This window comes from Poecilia formosa, unplaced genomic scaffold, assembly GCF_000485575.1.
Source record: "Poecilia formosa unplaced genomic scaffold, Poecilia_formosa-5.1.2 Scaffold36, whole genome shotgun sequence".
NCBI classification, from domain to species: Eukaryota; Metazoa; Chordata; class Actinopteri; order Cyprinodontiformes; family Poeciliidae; genus Poecilia; species Poecilia formosa.
Genome location: NW_006799975.1, coordinates 2,980,734 through 2,999,452, shown reverse-complemented (window position 1 = coordinate 2,999,452; position 18,719 = coordinate 2,980,734). Strand labels below are relative to the sequence as shown.

The 18,719-nt window shown below is 39.8% G+C and overlaps 2 protein-coding genes across 9 annotated transcripts in view; one reads left to right on the top strand and one right to left on the bottom strand.

Annotated features, from left to right (window-relative positions):
- Positions 1-7,737, top strand: part of oxr1a (oxidation resistance 1a) — a 188,692-nt gene extending 180,955 nt beyond the window's left edge. For 7 of the 8 annotated variants that reach the window (XM_007550514.2, XM_016670639.1, XM_016670641.1 and 4 more), the window contains 6 exons: positions 733-813; positions 2,586-2,711; positions 4,115-4,267; positions 4,359-4,454; positions 4,744-4,817; positions 5,729-7,737. In XM_007550514.2, the coding sequence (XP_007550576.1) occupies positions 733-813; positions 2,586-2,711; positions 4,115-4,267; positions 4,359-4,454; positions 4,744-4,817; positions 5,729-5,864 (666 nt within the window). In that variant the 3' untranslated portion in view covers positions 5,865-7,737. The remainder of the gene's footprint in view (positions 1-732; positions 814-2,585; positions 2,712-4,114; positions 4,268-4,358; positions 4,455-4,743; positions 4,818-5,728) is intronic. The other variant, XM_007550516.2, reaches the window with a different exon arrangement.
- A 1,518-nt stretch (positions 7,738-9,255) lies between these two features.
- Positions 9,256-17,066, bottom strand: sqlea (squalene epoxidase a). The gene is made up of 11 exons (XM_007550513.2): positions 16,605-17,066; positions 16,247-16,505; positions 14,158-14,335; positions 13,643-13,739; positions 13,452-13,565; positions 12,960-13,131; positions 12,390-12,485; positions 11,059-11,201; positions 10,619-10,715; positions 10,419-10,506; positions 9,256-10,110 (listed from the first exon to the last, which is right to left on the bottom strand). Exons 1-11 carry the CDS (start codon positions 16,884-16,886, stop codon positions 9,918-9,920), a joined length of 1,719 nt encoding a protein of 572 aa, XP_007550575.1. The 5' UTR covers positions 16,887-17,066; the 3' UTR covers positions 9,256-9,917.
- Between the last annotated feature and the right edge of the window lie 1,653 nt (positions 17,067-18,719).

Here is an 18,719-nt window from a genome sequence, read left to right as displayed (position 1 = left end):
TATTCTCACCTCATTAAAACATATGATCCTGAATTGAAAGTCTGAAAAAATACTGATGTCTGAGCTAAACATGGAAGTCCAATAAACAGAATGTTCTCTTTTAGACCGTCCTACATCCTGTTTTTGCACATTTTCAGCACGTTATTAGCTTTTATGATCTACTATTGCTCTATCGACCACCTCTGGTGAGAATGCTTTTTTTTTTTTTACATGTAATTTGTGTATTCATGGCAGCTGTGATTGTTCATCGGCACGCAGGCTAGAAGCTCTCCATGGAGTTGTCTGGTTGTTGGATCAGTAGCCATTTTCAGTAGCCTGGTAGTCTGGATTTCAGCACTGCTGCTGACAAACCGCTCCAGCAGGTTTTGTTGCATCACGTTGACCTCAGCTGCTGTGTGTTAATGAAGATGATTCTCACACTTGGGGTCTCACTGCTTTGCTTCCTCATCAGTGCATTTTTTTTTCCAGTTATTTTTAAATGGAACTGCAGGGTCTTTAGTACTGAGGTATAATGCGTTGCACAAACATGCAAAACAACTAAGTGCTCTTCTTCTCTCTCAGCTCTTAACAGAGGCAATCTGTCTGTTTCAGTTTGGGTATGCAAACTGAGCTTCACTACTTCTGCTGGTTAACTCTTTCAGGACTCACCTTTCCTCCCCCACCCAACATGGCCGACAATCGAAAGCGGTCGAGTTTTTATGTTTCCACTTGTTCCTGTGTTTGTGCTGCCAGGTAGTGTCTCTGACGGAGTACCACCGTCGGATCGATGCGCTAAACAGCGAAGATCTGCGCTCGCTCTGCAAACGACTCCAGGTGCCCTGACCAGCCCTGCTTACCCCTCTGTCTGCTCTGCCCAGCTCAGCTTCCACCCCAGTCCACACAGCCTCCTTTAGGCTCCCCGCTCCAGGCTTCCATTGTAAAAAAAATAAAATAACACATAAATAGAGATGCGGAGAGTAGACGCCGTAGTGGGAATAGTTGTAGATTATTACTTACAGGGTTCGTTGAAAATGCTTGAATTATAATGAGGTGTTTTCAAGGTTTGGAAAGTGTTTGATTTCTGTATAATATCCTTGAAAGTGCTCGATATGCAAACTGCATGATTTGGTGATGAAGTGCAATCAAAAGCTTGATCAAAAGCCTAAATTTGGAAAGCATTATTTACAGTTGAAACCAGATATTTAAAGATAACAAAAAAAACATACTCTTTTTTTTGTTTTTGGTTTTTTTCTCACTGTCTGAAGTTAAATCAGACCAAACTTAAATTGTTTTTGGTCAGTTAAAATGATCAAAATTATTTCTGTTAGCTAAATGCCAGAAAACTTTGCTAGAATGTTTTCTTAAATTAGAGATGTGTTTTGTAAATTTAGGTGTACAGTGTATGTATACGAGAGATATTTCAAAACATTAAACTTTTCTAGGTTTAATTTTACATTGTTCCTGCTGTAGACTGTACAATATTACCATAAGATATTAATAACAGTAACAAATGTCATTAATAGTGAATTGAAACAGTCTTTTTCTTTTTAAGTTAATTTTTGTTTTTATTGATGCTGGACAAGTTTGAAAACTTGCCTTGAAAATGCTTGAAAAGTTCTTGAATTCTACAGTGTGAGAAGTGTATGAACCCTGTAATTATGTTTACATTGGCAGGCCCAGAAAGATTAAAATGGTTTATCGCTTTGATGCAGAAATTGTGTGGTTTTCACGTGACATCAGTCTTATCTGTGTGTGTCAGGCTTCCCCTCTTAGAAACATGCAGTATTACAGACTGTTCATTCAGTTGTTCATAAGTTAGTAAATGTTGATGTTTAGTGATTGTATTTGAAGTGGGTTGTTCAGTGTGTGAATGGTTGGGATGTAGACGGCATAAATACTGACCAAAGACACAAAGAGAGTCTGTCCCAGTGATGAGAGGGCGGAGTGAGACTCCCCTTACAGGATGAATGATCTTGTCTGGAGACAAAGCAGGACGGCAGGATTTGAATCGGGGCTGAAACAGGAGATGGTTCCTGGCCGCTGGTGGCGAAGTGCTCCACAGTCGGCCTCTGTTATTGAGGAAGATGAATAACCCGCCACAGTTCTTTTGGTTAGGGAGGGAAAAAAAGTGAAATTGAAGAGTTGCAAATTATTCATTGGGTTCATTTCCTCCTCAGTTTGCATTCTCGTCTCCCTGGCAGCATCTCTGCCTGTGCTCTCCGTTCTGCCAAACCGCCAAACCGGTACGGATCATCTGGCGTTGGAGGGAGGCAGCAACACGTTCAGCTGTCTTCATCAGATTCTTGAGTTCACAGTGTGATACTAGTAAACACCATAGCTATGGATCTGGCAGGAAAACCAGTTTCAAAGCATGGTTTTATTGTTATTGTTCTTTTAGTTTAAAGCTGAACATCTGTTGCTCCTATAGTTGATTTTCTGTTCCCGGGTTTAGTTGCTTGTCGATTGCTGCGTTTCTATGCAGCCTGACTGTTATCTGTTGTAATGGAGAACAAGTAGTGAAGCTGCGACTGAACCCGTTCAGTGCCTATGATCTATGGAAGTAGCTTCGTAGTGCACATGGATCGCTAACAGTTGTTTGTTTGTAGATCACCACCAAGGAAGAGGTGAACTCCAAGCATGGCACATCGATCAAAGCCGAGCTGGAGCCAGAAACGTTCAAACCCAACCTCAAAGAACCCAGCGAACTCCTGGAGGCCGACCAGATAGAAAAGGTTTGTGAAGCCTGAAACATCCGTCACATAAGAGCTGGAGGTTATCAGCGTTTAGCCTTTGTTATGATAGCTTGGTGTGTACTCGCTGTTTCACTCCGTCATTTCCTTTATTACTATGAATATAATAGACAGAGTTGTAGTTGGTTTACTTTTAGGCTACTTTCACACAGCGGGTCTTGATCAGGGTCTCCTCATCCTTTAAAATGTCTCATCTAAAGTCCGTAGATCTAAAATTAAGCAAGTTAGGTTTTAAATTCCATTCATAAAACCTCAAAGGTCTTAAAGCATTTTAAATTTGAGTTGGTGACGTCTGCAGAAAGCCTGTTGATGCTCAATTCCTGCTACTAAATAAATGTGACCGCAATCAGCCTTCTGAGTGATTGGCTTACAACCCCAGAGAAGAATGTTTTGATTTTTATTCTGCTTTAATTTTTTTGCATTAGAATGTTTTACATTACAGAATAACAAAATAGAGAAGAAAAAAAGCAGAAGAAGAAAGCTGACTTCACACAGCAGTGCACCATTTACAGAAGTAATGCCGCCGACCGTGAATCATTTTTAAAGTTATTCACTAACAGTATCATCACAAAATCATAACAAGGTGAAGGAAGCTGTTAGAAACAAAACACAACTAATAGCGAAGGCCTTATGTTAAACCGTTTTATTTTATATGGCCTTAAAAAAAATGTTATTGTCCTGGGGCAGAATTACAATGGAGGTCTCACATCAATGACCTAAAAGTCTGAAAAACTGCAACTAACAGCCAATATAAAATAAGTACCATAATAATAAAACTGACAAAAACAATAGTTTGACTACTCTGGTGAAACATGTAAAAATCAGCAAACTTTCTTCTAAATGGTTCAGAAATTGTTAGGAATTCTAAATATAATGTAGAATAAACATTATAGCACGATGTTGCTCAGAGCACAAAGTATAGAATTAGACTGAACAGATCTGCCCTTATGGATCAGGCACATTGCCACCAATACCTCATCTATATTTTGTTTCAGTATCCGGGCCAATACAGATATTAATATCAGATTGGTTCATCTCTAGAATCTAGTCTGTGGCTTTTTTATGCATCTGTTAGAAATAAAGTGTGTACACTTCCCTCTTCCTCCACCACGTCTGTCAGCTTTATCTCCCCATCCAAACAGCCGCCGTTCATCCTTCAGTGTGTCTCTCTGATGAAGGCCCACTGCTCTTCCTCCTCTCGTGGCTGAGCTCCACGTTTTGAGCAGAGCTGTTACTCTGCTTTAAACTCCAGACGGTGTTAAAATGTCACCACACATGTAATTGAGCATTGGTGGCTGTGACCTTTTCACTGCTTCAGTGTCTTTTTCTTTTCTTTTTTTTTCCGTCATGATTCCTTCATCTCTGTGTGTTCTACACACACACAGCTTGCCAGGAATCTCCCCCCACGGACCATCGGTTACCCCTGGACGCTGGCGTTTGGCACGTCAAAGCACGGCATGAGCATTAAGACGCTGTACAGAGCCATGCAGGGCCAGGACACGCCGGTCCTGCTGGTCATTAAGGACAGCGACGGTCAGGTGAGCAGAAAAGCTGTACTGCTGTACAGCGTATTAATATTTCTGATCTGTTTCTGCCTCTCCTCAAAGTCTCCTCTGTGTGTTTTCTCAGGTATTTGGTGCACTTGCGTCTGAACCCTTTAAAGTCAGCGATGGCTTTTATGGCACAGGAGAGACCTTCCTCTTTACCTTCAATCCAGAGTTTGAGGTACGGCGTCAGTTCAGTGTCATGCTCTGTCATGTTTGAAAAGATTTTGCCCCTTTTTAAAATTTATTCAGAGGAACTGGAGGTTTGATTTGTAACAATAAAGGGAGTTTGGTAGACTTCCTGAAATGAAAAAGTATCAGCAAAGGACAAATGCAAAACCTTTTATGTTCTTTTTCTAAATCCTATTTCTTTTCGTTCACCAGTAAGAGCTGTTCTCTCCTAAATCTTGGTTTGGTCTTCTGCGTGTGATTTCAACTAAGACTCGGCTGAACTCCTGTTCTCTCCACAGGTGTACAAATGGACAGGTGACAACATGTTTTTCATTAAAGGAGACATGGACTCTTTGGCTTTTGGTGGAGGAAGGTAAGCCACAAACCAGACGACCTGAACTACTGGAACTGAATATGATCTGATTCTGTGATCTGTCGATCAGGCGAGACTGCTCACTTCTTGGTTTAATTTAAAATGAAATCTGCCTCACACCCTGTGGCAACTGTCAACGAGGGTGTTTTTTGTTTGTTTTGTTTTTCTTCACTATTTCACTGCTTAGAGTGAGGTCATCACTGCCATCATGTTTGAAAAATGTGTTTACTTATTTGGACTTAGAATTCAGGGCAACTCACGGAAGGAAAAGCAAGTTTTAGAAAATATTTTCTGTGATTTATAATTTGTTTTCAAGGAAAGGAGGTGAGAAAAAAATGCATTAAGATTGACTTTATGAAAAAAATGTTAGGTTTTACTTTTTAAGTCCAGGACTGCTATATTTTGCACCCAATCCTCCATTTTTATAAGTCATTGAAGTTATTTGTAGCATATTTATTCCACCCTCAGAGGAACTAAGACCTAAAATGAATAACATTCGTCTCCATTATGAGTGAATGTAGATGTGGGTGATATGGACTTAAAGTTTTGTCATGATATTTTGTGGTACTGTAATGAGTACCACAAAATATCACTTCAAACATGAGTCTGGCAGCTGATTGGCTGGATGATAATTACGGTTAAAAACTATTTCTTACTACTGTTTTTAGCTGTATGGCTGTGACTGCATGACACCACAATCAGCCCCACAAACACAAAAATATGATAAATTTCATATCATGATGAGAAATTTATCCCGATAAATGATAAATGTTAATCTCATAGTGGATGAAACCTTCTAACCGGAATTGTAGCTTAGATTTGCCACATCTCTTCTACAGATGTGAACCTGAATACTCGCAGTAGCATCCAGCTGTGTAAAATGCCTCCTGTGTGTGTGTGTTCTGTTCCAGCGGTGAGTTCGGCCTGTGGCTGGATGGAGACCTGTACCACGGCCGGAGCCACTCCTGTAAAACCTTTGGGAACCCAATGCTCTCCAAGAAGGAGGACTTCTATGTGCAGGACATCGAGGTGTGGGCTTTTGAATAACAAACCTGCTGCAACACAGGGGGAAAAAAACAAGTCCTACACACAGGACCAAACCCAGGGAGCGGTCCTCCTTCAGAACAGTGGCAACATCCCAAACCTAACTGCACACCACCAGGTGCTCCCCTGTCTGGAGGCCAGCTACTGGATGCTTGTTGTGCGTTAACTACTGCAGTTATTAAGCAGCTTTGTTTTTTGTTTTTTTTCTTTCGTTTTTTTTTTTTGTTTGTTTTCTTGTTTTTCTTTGTGAAAAATAAACCTGTGTGTATCTTATTGCAGCCCTGTGCGGCGTCTGTGCAGAGTAGGGAGAGTACGAGGAGAAATGCGAGGGAAGCAGGGTAGGGACCGCGCGGTCGCTAAGGGCAACTGGACTTCCTGAGGCTGAGGTTTGGGACTGCTGCAAGAAAGGAAAACTGCCCCACCTGGTCCAAATAGTGCATCAGAACTCTGAAGAACCTCAAGGAATCCCCCAACCCTCCCACATCACCACACCACCACCTTCTGGGATCCCAGCTAGAACTCCAACTCACTGCGCTGTTGGCCGTTACGGAGTGAGACCCAGTCGGAGGAAACCGAACACATTCCATTTCTCTTGATCGTGGAGTGTCAAAAGTGGTGACTTGTGGTGAACTTACAAAAAAATTAAAAAATTAAAAAAACGCGTCCGCATCAGGAACCGATGACGTTAAAGCGAGCGAATACTTGCTGTGTGTGTAGGTGAAAGGGGGAGGGGTGAGTTTGTCCTCCCCTTCCTCCTCCTTTGAGGCTTAACTTATTGAGTATCGTGTGTCGTAGTCCTGTCGTTCACTGTCCATAGCACACCATCTGAAAGCACATAGCTATAACCAGACCACCCGTCGTCGTAGCGTTCCGTTCAGTGGGTGTACGTGTGAGTCCAGCTGCCGGCTGGACGCTGGCTCTACTGTTTCGTAGACAATAACGTGTTGCAATAGATTTGTGGAATATGCAAATAAACTGTCCTTTGACCTCAAATAACCCCGCCGGGCGGTGACTCTTCAGCCGCCGTTTGGAGAGAGAGAGAGAAACATGTAAAGCTTTTACGTCTTGATACACATAATTGCTTCTCTGGGTATCATTTGAAGGCCTGAGACGTGGTTACCTGTTTTACATGCATATATGACAATTATATATTGTATATATGATTATATAGCTTTATATAATCATATATATTTTGCTGTTGAGTGTGACAGTGATATATTTGTGCTGATATTTCAGCTGTTACTATATATTGTATATTACCCTGTAAATTAATGGTAAAATAGTAGATTTGTTGCAATATATATATATATATAAATACATTATGCTATATAAATATATATATATATATATATAAAATAAAGTGTGAATCAATGGGTTGCTTTAGCACTTTAATCTGGTTCAAAAGCGTCAAGGCCAGGTTCTTAGATTATCTTAGAAGTAGCTGTACAGTATATTTTTTTTCCTTCCTGTTAACTGTTACTAGAAAGCTTGCTGCTACCATCAACAGGAAAATGTCCTAATGCTCTCTGGAAGGACGAGGATTACTCTGAGGATGTAACGTTTGGGGAAGAAATGTTTTAAAGACAGCAGCAGGTCTCGGTTTCTCTCCGCACATGGTCGCCAGGTGAGTCTGAGGCAGATGCACATAATAAACGTGGGAGAACAACATAACACTTCCCCATAGAGTCCTGACTTCCCTTTTTTCCTTTTTTTTTTCTTTTTTTTCCCTTCCCCTCCCTTGTATTCTGGTCTTCCACGCCAGTATTTGTCTCCATGTGGAAAGTCGCAGCAAGTAAATATGGTTACCTCTTTAATTTCACCAGAGCATTGTATCAGTGATGTACAAATACTAATAAAGCTGAAGTAATTGTTGTAACCAGCGAGATCTCTGCATTTCTGATTTTTCTCTTCCGTTTTATCTTTAACCAGCACAAAGTAGCACACAGTTTCAAGTGGGAAGTAAATGCTGCTGCTTCTTTTCTTACAAAAAAAACATTTTAAATTATGGTGTACATGTACTCAAAAATAAAATCCAGTGCACACAATTAGTACAACCTGTGTGTAATTTTTGAGTATGCATCCATGTCGTCAAATGGAGACCTTCATAAGAAGGTATAGAAGCTGCAGTATGTATATAACTTTTATAAACAATCTGTAAAACGATGAGTATGACGCCAAAGTGCTTTCCTTTAGTTCAGGAATAAAAACTAAAACTGAAATAACATTAGTAGAAACATAATGACAATGTACTAAAAGCAATACTAAATCTCTCTGAACAGAGAGGTCATTGATCATCCACACAACTCAAAAAGATAAATTGTTTGTTCTAGATATTTTTTTAAAACTTTCTCCATGTCCTGACGGTATGACACAAAAAAATCAAGTTCCTCCCTCTGGTCCCAGTGACCAATCAGAGCCAGGGGGAGGGTCTTAGCGCTGCCAGTCACCTTTAGCTCCCTGTTAGCTACAGCTAATTCCCCACAACAAAGCCTGGTATGAATGCTACAGCTAGCTAACCTGGCCACTATAATGGAGGATAAAGGATTTTCCTGTAAATTTAAGTTGTTTCTCAGCCTTTAGCACATTTAGCAGCTATTTTTGCAGTTTCAAGATGAATGAGTGCAGGTGTCTGCCTTTAACTGTGTGAAGCTGGTGGAGATTTATCCTAAAGGACTTTAGTAACTTACACCTGTAAGTTGAGGACTTGACACACATACTCCCCGTAATTTTGAGAAGCAAATGTATTTCTTTTATTCCTCTTGACAATTATATGCTGGTGTGTGTCGGTTTATTTTAGCAGTGAACTTTTTATCACATGAACTAAATTTTAAAGTTAGAACTTGTAGGTCAAAATGTTTTCTTTATTGTTTTGAAAAATACTAGATGCTGAAAAAAAGGTTTTCTGCATTTGCCTCGTAAAAAGAAGAGTATCCGGTTTTTTGAGTATCCCCTCATTTCCCCCTCATTTGGGGGGAATGAGAGGAGAAGGGTCTCTGTTGCGAAGCTCGAAGCACATTTATTCTAAAACATCCTGCATACAACACTATTTACCAGCTCCTGAATTTTAATTCTAAAGCACAACATGGTGCCTTAATCTAGTTTATTGCGACCTGATCTGATTCAAAGCAAGAATGTATGTGTGAGTGCGCCCTCTGCTGGTCGTATATAATATTCATTAAAGCCTTAACTCCAGTTTTATGGCAGATCTTCAAATTCAGGTGATTTCTCTACAAACATTCACCTCAACTGAACAACAGATATATCTGATAAATACTTTAGACAAACAGTAGATGATTTGTACTATGTTTTTCCATTTTATAAATAAAAAAAACAACCCAGAGACCATTAAAGTAGAAGAATTTATTAAAAATGTTTTGTCTTGTAATTATGTTTCTTCTATAGCTTTATCCCATGACCTAATCCCTTTTCACTTAACTTACTATATATACACACAAAATCCAGCCGGACAAAACCGGGAAACTTGGAGAAAGGCCAAACGTTTGACTTAAAACTAACGTTGGACGTTTGTTCAGCAACAGCTGAACATATGAAGGCATTTTCTTGGGGGGGTGAGTACAAAGGTCATCAGAAAGGCCTTCAGTTTGGCTTTCCCATCACTGTGCTTCAATTTAAAATATAAAAATTAGTTTTTCATTCACTATAAAAATAAAACGACACAATAATATACAGAAAAGTCATAGACACTATGCTAGGCTACGTCCCAAATAAACTCTGCAGCAGTAAGGGCTCCTAGTTCACAGAAAGGCCTTCATTAAAGGCCTTCCTGTTTAATTAGTCCATAAAGTTAAAGAGAGGGACAAGCACATTCTGCTTTAGTGCAACAACCAACATGCACAGATGCAGAAGTGGGCCGCAGTTAAAAACAAATGCACTTGTCCTGCTCTGAAGTCAAAATGTCTGCCATAAAGCAAACCTGTTGTCAGTAGATCTATGTAACTGATGTGATTGTCACCAGCTCTAAGGCACAAACACAGAAGCTTTGGAGGGAGGACCACACACACACAGTTTGGTTATTATGTCCCCATATTGTGCTCGTTAGTAGACAAGGTACTTGAGTTCAGAGTAGATGAGGGGGAACATGACAGTGCAGGCCCTGTACAAGATGGCGGCGCTCTTAAACAGCGCTCGAGGTTTGGTGCTCCAGGATTCTGACTTGAAGTTGAAGTAGACTGCGTACAGCGCCACGGCAAAGAAGTGACCGATCAGGGTCATGGGTTTAGGCGACAGGCTGTGAAAACAAAAAAAGTTTTCAATGTTTAATTCTGATTTTAAAGAAACGATATGTAAAGAAACAATATTAGGTGCAAGTGTGCTACATCTTGTACAATATTGTCACCTTCCTAGAATAATAGCCCAAGTTCTTTTTTTTTTTTGTCAAAAGGGATTTTGCAAAATATGAAAATTGCCGCCTATTTTTTGCCAGAAAACAATTTAGGCAAAAACTAAATTACTTTTGGCAAAAATTGACTGAGGCCATTATTATTTTTGGAAGGTAGCGACATATGAAAGCTGCATTTGTGTGCGTTTGCAGCTTACACTGAGAGGAGACCAATGGGGCCAGTGATGCACGATCCGCCCAGTTTAAAGTACTGGAAGCAGGCCTTCCTCAGCTCATGGAGAGAATCTGATGAAACCCAACACAAACACAGATTTAGATTATTCTGTCTCCAACATTTCATATCGTCGCTGCATTTCCCCTCATGTGCCGTCAGATGCAGAGCGAGGCAGTGACTCACTGTCAGTGGCTGCAAACAGCTCGTACAGAGCCTGGGCCAACACGTTCACTACAAAAGAATGTGATGACTTGCGTTCCCAGTGGAATTTTTTCTTCGCCTGTTGGGAAGAAGAAGAAGCGCAGAAGGGAGGGTGTAAAAACACAGGGTGTTAAATTGCACACTGGTCTGCAGTCTCCCACCTACAGCCCAGTTTAATAAAACATGATGCAGCTCAGTCCAAATATAGATTCTGCCTGAGTCCCTCCTGCTCAAGTTTGATCCTGGACAATCAACCAACCGCAGGCTCTGGACACAGCCTTGTGATTTATATCAACGCCAGCACCATCATCTTCCTCTTCTTCTAACTCTGACTTTGTTTTTTATTATTATTATTATTATTATTATTATTATTATTATTATTATTATTATTATTCTCGGAGAGAGGAACATTAAATAATCACCTGTAATAAAGCCGTGTCGTTGTACAAATCCGGAATGTTTCTGAGCAGACCCCTCCAGATGCACACGTCGTTAAGGGCAACGCTCATCCCGCCCCCCGTCAGAGGATGCCTCATGTTGTAGGCGTCGCCCAGGAGGAGCACACCTGGAAAATAACGCTAATCTCAGTCTGTGTTGTTCTGGTACTAATGTCTAATTCCAGCTCACTCCCAGGATGATAAAGAAACAGGTGGGGCAGGGGGCTGACTTTGTTTTAGTTCAGTTTACTGTGAAGAAAATGTTTCTGCCTAAATGTAGCGCTAACCTATTTTTAGTTTTCACTTAAAAATGCTTAAATAAAAAAAGAAAAAAAAAAAAGAAAACACATGGGTGTTCAAATTGTGGCCAATGGGCCGTTTGTGTCCCTTTGATTGAGTTTGTGTGGTCCTCAACTGCCATTCAAAAATGTCCGGTAGCTGGTTGACTTTTTTATTTTAATCAGGGTGAAATTATTCCCAACATCATTTTCTTACAATGAAAAAGTTAATGATGACAAAATATTTTGAAAACTTTTCTAAAAAGCACAACCACGTCTATTTGGCTAAATGTAACAAGAGCTTTGAAAGAAATCTTGTTCTTAATTAAATTTGTTCAATTGAACCCAAAATAATTAGTAAACTAGACGCCTTTCTTGTAGTACAGCAAACATGAAAAATCCTCTGAGTTTAGGATTAAAACAAAAATTAAATTACTTTATTTGCTTGAGTTTAGTTCATTTTATTATCTTATCCTTTCATTAAGAACTTTTGATTCTGCGATTCCTCATGATTTCTGGCAGTAGCTACGTCTAGCTGATGATCATGTGACCTGTGAGACATGAAAAAAGTGTTTCCATTGCAGTTTTGATGCAGCCAAAAAAAAAAACCTAACACCTCATCCTAGCATCAAAACATTTGATCAAAAATTGCTGTTTCCATTAAGCAAATATATTTTCGAAATGTCAAATTGTGCAACTAATGCCAATAGAAACGCAGCCAGTGGGACAACGAAGGATTTTCTATTCTGAAATTCTCAGCATGTCCTGCTGACGTTCAAACATCCGTTATGATAAGTAAAATAAACAATATGAAAAAAGTCTGAGCATCCTTAAAGTAGTTTACTATAGCGAACTTTGAAAATGGTAGAAAATGTTTGATTTAACCTTGAAATTCTAAGAAATTTAAGGAAAATGGCTAGGGAAGCATAAGCATTGTTAAAACAAACACATCTGAGTATACAGCAGACACGTTGGCTGATTGTGTGTGTTTTCCTGGGTTAAAAGTCGCAGCAGGAAGCGACAGATAGACTTCAGTACCTGGCTTGTTGACGGGGGCAGGAGGGAGGAAGCTGGCGGGCATGGACCTGAGGCGGTCGTTCTGCAGCGCCTCCATGAAAGGCTCCTTTAAATGCTCTGCAGAATGGGAGAAAGGGAGAGCACAGGAGGTCTGTCAGCTGGATGAAAGCACACAGGTGCATTCTGGGAACAACTGGGGAGTAGGAAGCCTTTTCTTTCTCAGTGCATCAGCGGTGCAGTGGGACTCTGAGGTCATGGGAGTCGCTGCTTTGATACTGTGGCTTTGACGTTTCAGCTGAATGACGGAGAAATTCTGAACTTTTTTGTGGCAATTTATGTTGAATGTTTGTAAATCAGAAATTCTGTCAATTTAGTTGTTTCTTTAGGGAGTTTTGAACTAAAATTTTCAATTCTTTTTTGTTTTTTTGTCATAATTACTTTGGTAACGTTTATCCCCCCCTCCCAGTTAATTTAAAGGGGCAGTATTTTGTCTTTTCCAACCACAGTCTAGTGACACACAGTCTTGATTTCAGGTACAGGACTATTAAACCAATAGATAATCCAGAATGAAGCGCTCTGAGCAGGACCGACCTGGTAGCTGTGGGTGTATCCTCTCAGCCATGTACCCTGGAAGGTCGCGAGGCATCTCCCCTCTGATGTCCACCAGCACCCTGGTGTGAGAGGAGGAGATCTGGTAGATGAGCACCGGGTTGGGGTTGGCCAGAACCAGCTCTGCATGGTTGGCCTTAAACTGGGGGCAGTCCTGTTGGGAGCAGCATTAGATACTGGTTTAATGGTGGACATGTCCTTTTAAACCTTTTATTTCTGTGTTATTACTGTTTTACTAGGTGTTTTATGTGATAGAAACTAGAAGTCACTTTTCCTAAATGAACTCATAATAAATAAATTCCATTAATGATCATTTTCAATGCAGCTCAGATTTTGTCTTTAAAATGAGTTAGCCTCTCACTAATTTAGTCTTTATTCAAGACTAACTTAGCATCTCAATGCTAAGCATGTAGCAGCAGAATTAAGAAAGTTGTCCCACTACTAGCTCTAATTAAAAGGTTCTTCTCTTCCTACCTTCATGAGGCACCCGACAAAGTGAGAGGAGATGCGAGCTTTCCCTGACACCAGACTCTTCCTGAATTTGGAGAAGCAGCCGTCGGCCACCACGGTCAGCCCGGCGTAGATATCCTACAGGAAACACGGCGGCGCGGTTAGAAAGTTCCTCCCGTAGGATGAGAGGGAAGTGTGAGATTTAAAGCAGACACCTTGATGTCTCCAGTTTCTTTATCTTTGTACTGGACTCCAGTTACACAGCCGTCCTCCTCCAGTAAGCTGCTCACCGTGCCTTCTATGAATCTGACACTAGGGGGCGCAATGAAACAGCTAATTAACAATCAAGAAAACCAGCAAGTGAGAACATTTTCTATCATTATTAAGGTAATTATAGACAGAAAAAAGGGAGTCAGTTTCCACCAAGAATTTGTGAGCTCCAAAAGTTGAAGATTTGTGAGAAAAAAAAATTAAATTTTGAGATTAATCTCAGAAATTTTCTAGAAAAAATTTTAAAATTTGAGTTTCAAGAGCTTTTGACTTTACTTTTGAAACTCAGAAAATTTCCAAAAGTGGAAAAAATTTTTATCCTTGATTGTCAGAAAATTTCCAAGTTTTTTTCTAGAATATGTATATCTGAGATTAATCTACAAATTCCTCATTTTTTTCTTTCTATCTTCGATGACCCTAATATCCTGTCGTAGTTAGTTACCAATATGATTTGGCTTACTTTGACTCTGCCATGGCAGCTCTCCTCAGCCCCATTATGAAGCGGCCATGATGGAAAGCTCGTCCACACTGGACGCTCCCTTTCTCCTGAGGATAAGGGATCTCCACCTCTGATTGGCTGTCCATGTCGTGGATCACGTAGCCATTCACCTGGTGGGCGTCCAGACCTTCCACCGAACCTGAGACCAAACAGTACAGTTACACAACGCAGGTTCATGACTGAATAAACACCTCATTATGTGGTCCAGAACTGGAAAACTGGGTGAAACCTGATAGCAGCCTTTTCAAAATAATATGCTAAAATACAAAAAGTCTGCTGTTTAGTTAATGGTGTTGCACATGGTTGGATAAATGAATCTTTAGACATGAAAAGAAACTTTGACCAAATTTAATATACTTCCACAATCACAGCCAGACCAAGGCGTATACAAACTAACCAGCTGCTTGGGGCCTCCAGGCCAGAAGGGGCCCCAATAATGCTTAAAATTTCATACATAAGATGAGAAATTTGTATTTTTTGTATAAGTTAAACACTTTCTAAATTATATTTTTTCTGTGCCAATACCTGTAAATACAAAATTTAGTCTGTTTTCCGTGTTCCTACTGAGTCTGTTCTGAAGCACCGCCATCAGCTCAACAATTAACCATGAAGCTAGTCTAGTGAAGCAGTGGTCAAATATGACTAATGTTTCATTTTTAACTGTGTTGGTGGGTAATTAGCTTAATTGGAAGTTCCCTCCAGATCAAATTCTGCATAGGGCCTTGTCTAAGCTCAGGGCGATGTGCACAACAAATAATCCATATATTATGCAAATTCCGTATTTCATTCTGAATAAAGATTATTACAGGAGGAATCTGAGTTTCTAGTCGACTTTATTATTTTATTAAACTTCTTCAAGAATAATGCTAGAGGAGCCATATCACATCTTATATGTCCAAAGGCTCAATTTAACAAAAAAAGTAGATTCAACAGAAGCGCTGAAGTGCTTCAACCTTCACCATCTGTTCTACCTTAATGCAGCTCATTCTAACACCTTTTTGGTCAGGCAGAATTAACTTTCACTCAGTTAATTGTCTTGCTTGAAGGTAGATTAAAATTAATTTGTTAAAAACACATTGTAAATGAAGTATTCAGCAGAAATACAGACACAGATGTATTTGTTATCGCTTCTGGTGAATATGTGTGAAAAGCCTAAAAATAAATTTACAATTTATCGGAGAATCTAATCTTACATTGAAAATTGCAGCAAGACACAACTTTTAATTTGAGAAAATGTATGTATTAATTTATATTAATTCTGTTTCATAAAATCACTGATGGTATGAATATTAGTACCATTAACAATCTGTTTAAAAATAGATGTAACAAACATGTTTTGATTATTGAAACCATAACTTTCTGTTTCCCTCAGTATAATTCCTCTGAGCCAATGGTGGACTAATATTTTCAGTGTCTCGCATGGTTATCATGTTTACAAGACATAAAATAATAATTAAATAAAGCTTTCAGTATCCTCCTCTGTTCTGAAATGTTAAAACAGACTTAGTGCTTCCCGGTTGACTAAAGGAGCTCGTATTTACAGCAGGAGTATTAATGGTGCCAGCAGTGATTCTTTTACAGTCATTTTTTCCCTCTGAATTGAGTTAAATTCATTTATTTATTAATTAATTTATTTAAGCTATTTTAAAGTGTTAGTGAGACTCAGAAAAACGAGTCTTATTATATCAGACTGAGGTTTTGAATCTGATCTGACTCATCATGACTGAAGGTCATAACTGTTTGATCTTTGTGGTGCTTTCTGCATAAGATCAGATAACTTCTTCCGATTGGTCGGTAGAAATACTGGTGTCACATTTTCTACATGTTCAATTTCTATATGTTTATTTTATATAGTCAGTGGTTGCCTTCCTTTTTCTCTCTTCTTTCTTTCCTGTCCTCACTGTCTCCCTCTTCTGTTTTATCTATGTAATGTCCTGCCACATTTTCAGAAAATCATAACATAACTTTCTGCTTAGCAAAGGGGGGAAAAAAACAATTCAAACTTGAGTGGTGGAGCATGTTGGGCAGTTTTCTCCCAGCAGTAACTGACCTTCCAGTCCCAGGTCCCTGAGGGCCCTGAAGCCCCCCGGTTGGAGCAGTTCCCCTACTATTCTGTCCGGCTCCTTCAGGTCCCTCTCCACCACCGTCACCCTCCTGCCGTCCCGGGCCAGGACAGCTGCCATGGCCGAGCCCAGGACTCCGGCCCCGACTACCACCACATCTGGCCCCGGGCCCTCAGAGGAGCCACAGACTGGGGCACACTGTGAGGTTGAGGACTCCGGTTCCGCTCTTCTTCTTGTTCTCTTACTCTGCAAATTAAAAAACCTTTTTCTAGACTTTTCATAGTAACAGAAACAAAACCCAGCCAGACTAAACCAGCAGAAGGTAAAGCATCTCTGCTGACTTACCTTTTCAGTTTTCTTCTTCTCTGCTTTCTTGCTGCTTTCAGCTGCAGTTTGAGGGATGAAGTGTTTGACCAGAGGTAGAGCCGACAAGATGCTCAAAGGGAAATAAACTATCTGAGATACTGACAGTTTGTGACCATGAACAAATCTAATGTAAGAGATCAGCAGTCCAGCTGAGAGGAACAGAGCTGCTATCAGCAGCAGCTCCTTGTGAGCCACATTCAGCAGCATGTTGGACTTTTTATAAATATATGTGAAAGTTGCAATTCCCAAAAAGGTCCACATTGTTTCAAAATAGTTTAAAAAAAAAATACTTAAAATAAAATCTTCTGCCTGCGAAGTTTAAAAAAAAAAAAAGTTTTAGATTGTTCTGTTGCCGGAAAAAAAAAATAAACAAAAAAATGAAGAAGCCCGATGGCAGAGGCTGGTCGCAGACAGTTGGAGAGACGCTGCTGAATATTTTATGATAATAACAAACAGAGGGCACTTTAGATTGGCTGGGGCCTCGCTCTGTCTGCTGCTCCGCGCGGCCCTCCAATCAGGACCGACGTCAAGGTGAGCAGAGCTCGCGCTATGCCCTGATTGGACGGCGGGGACACCACCGCGCGTCCTCTGGTTCGCTGATTGGACAACCGCGGGGCAGGTTGGTAGTATGATGTGATGTCAAAGGAAGGTACGCGTTTTATTTCGTCTTTTTTTTTCCTGTGCCGAAGCAAAAGTGACAGAAAAGATGTACTCTGTGAGATCTGACAGGATGGCTCACTCTTTGGGTAAACCCAGAATGCCGTAAAGAAAACATATGACTCAGGAAAAAGCGCACAGTGAGAGCTCTTTCTGAATTTCTTTCTGTGTCTGAGCTAGTTAAGTCTGAAAATGTTGGAAATATTGTATATCTACATTACTTATCATAAAATGTTGACTTAATAATTGTATGACGTTGTTGAGGGAAAGTGTAACAAAAATGCCAAACAATAAAATATCTCTTGTAGTGACACAAGTTCAAGTTTTGACCTGTAACCTGTTTAAGTTTGGACAAATTGACTGGCTTCCTCGTGGAAATTATGTAATCCTAAATCTCTTACCGCTCATATGGAGACGGTGTTTGAAATATGACTGATACGAACTGGAGATAATTCCTTGAGTCTTAAGTTTTTCAGGAACAAGCGGAGACTTCACTTCCCATATGGAGAAGGTTTCACTCTGAGTTGGTGAAGTTCTGTGAAGTGTGAAGTGTGTGTCTGAATGAAGTGGTCAGCAAACAGGACGACTCCTTCACTTTGCTTCAAAGGTTTTCTGTTTAAAACACATCACTGCTGAATTATTTGATTGGATTAACTTTATATATATATAGTCTTTTAGGCATCCTGTAGAATCAATACCAACAATCAATTCAAGAAATATTTTCAATAAAGACAAAGTATTTTATTTATTTCATATCAATACTTTCTACTTACTGCTACTCGGCAAATTCCAGTCTATTCTCCTGAAAATAAACGGAAACAAAAACTCTAGAGTAGAGGAGATGTTTGTTTTAAGTTTCTGAAGCTGCAGTAGAATCAGATCTAGCATGATGTGACAAAATTCCTGTCACATCAAGACTTTTTAATAGTGAAGAATCAATCTATCCATCCATTCATCATCCATCCATTCATCATCCATCCATCTAAAGCCTCTTTTCACTTTTAGGAGCAGTTTTACTAGCTGTACTTTTTACATTTAATTTATTATGAAGTATCATTACTCTTCCTTGAAAAATTCTGGATCATCTACCCACTGAGAGCGTCTGCACTGAATGAACAACAAACGTGAAATAACCAAACATTCACCACAAATGCAGCTTTTGTTAAAGTTTTATAAGTTGTTATATTTAAATAAATTGATTTGGGAAAGTATTTCTTTTGCTTGACTTTGTTATTTTTTTAATTATGCTGTTTACATGAATTATTTTCATTTTGGACTTAGAATACCAAAAACTTTCACGGAACTTTATAAAAACTGCGCAGTTCGCTCATCGGACACAAGGTGTCACTGTTTCCTTTTGAAAGCACGTTGTTTTGTTTTGCTCTGTCGGCTGAATCACGTGACTATTTCATATGCGATGAAAACTGCTGTGGTCTC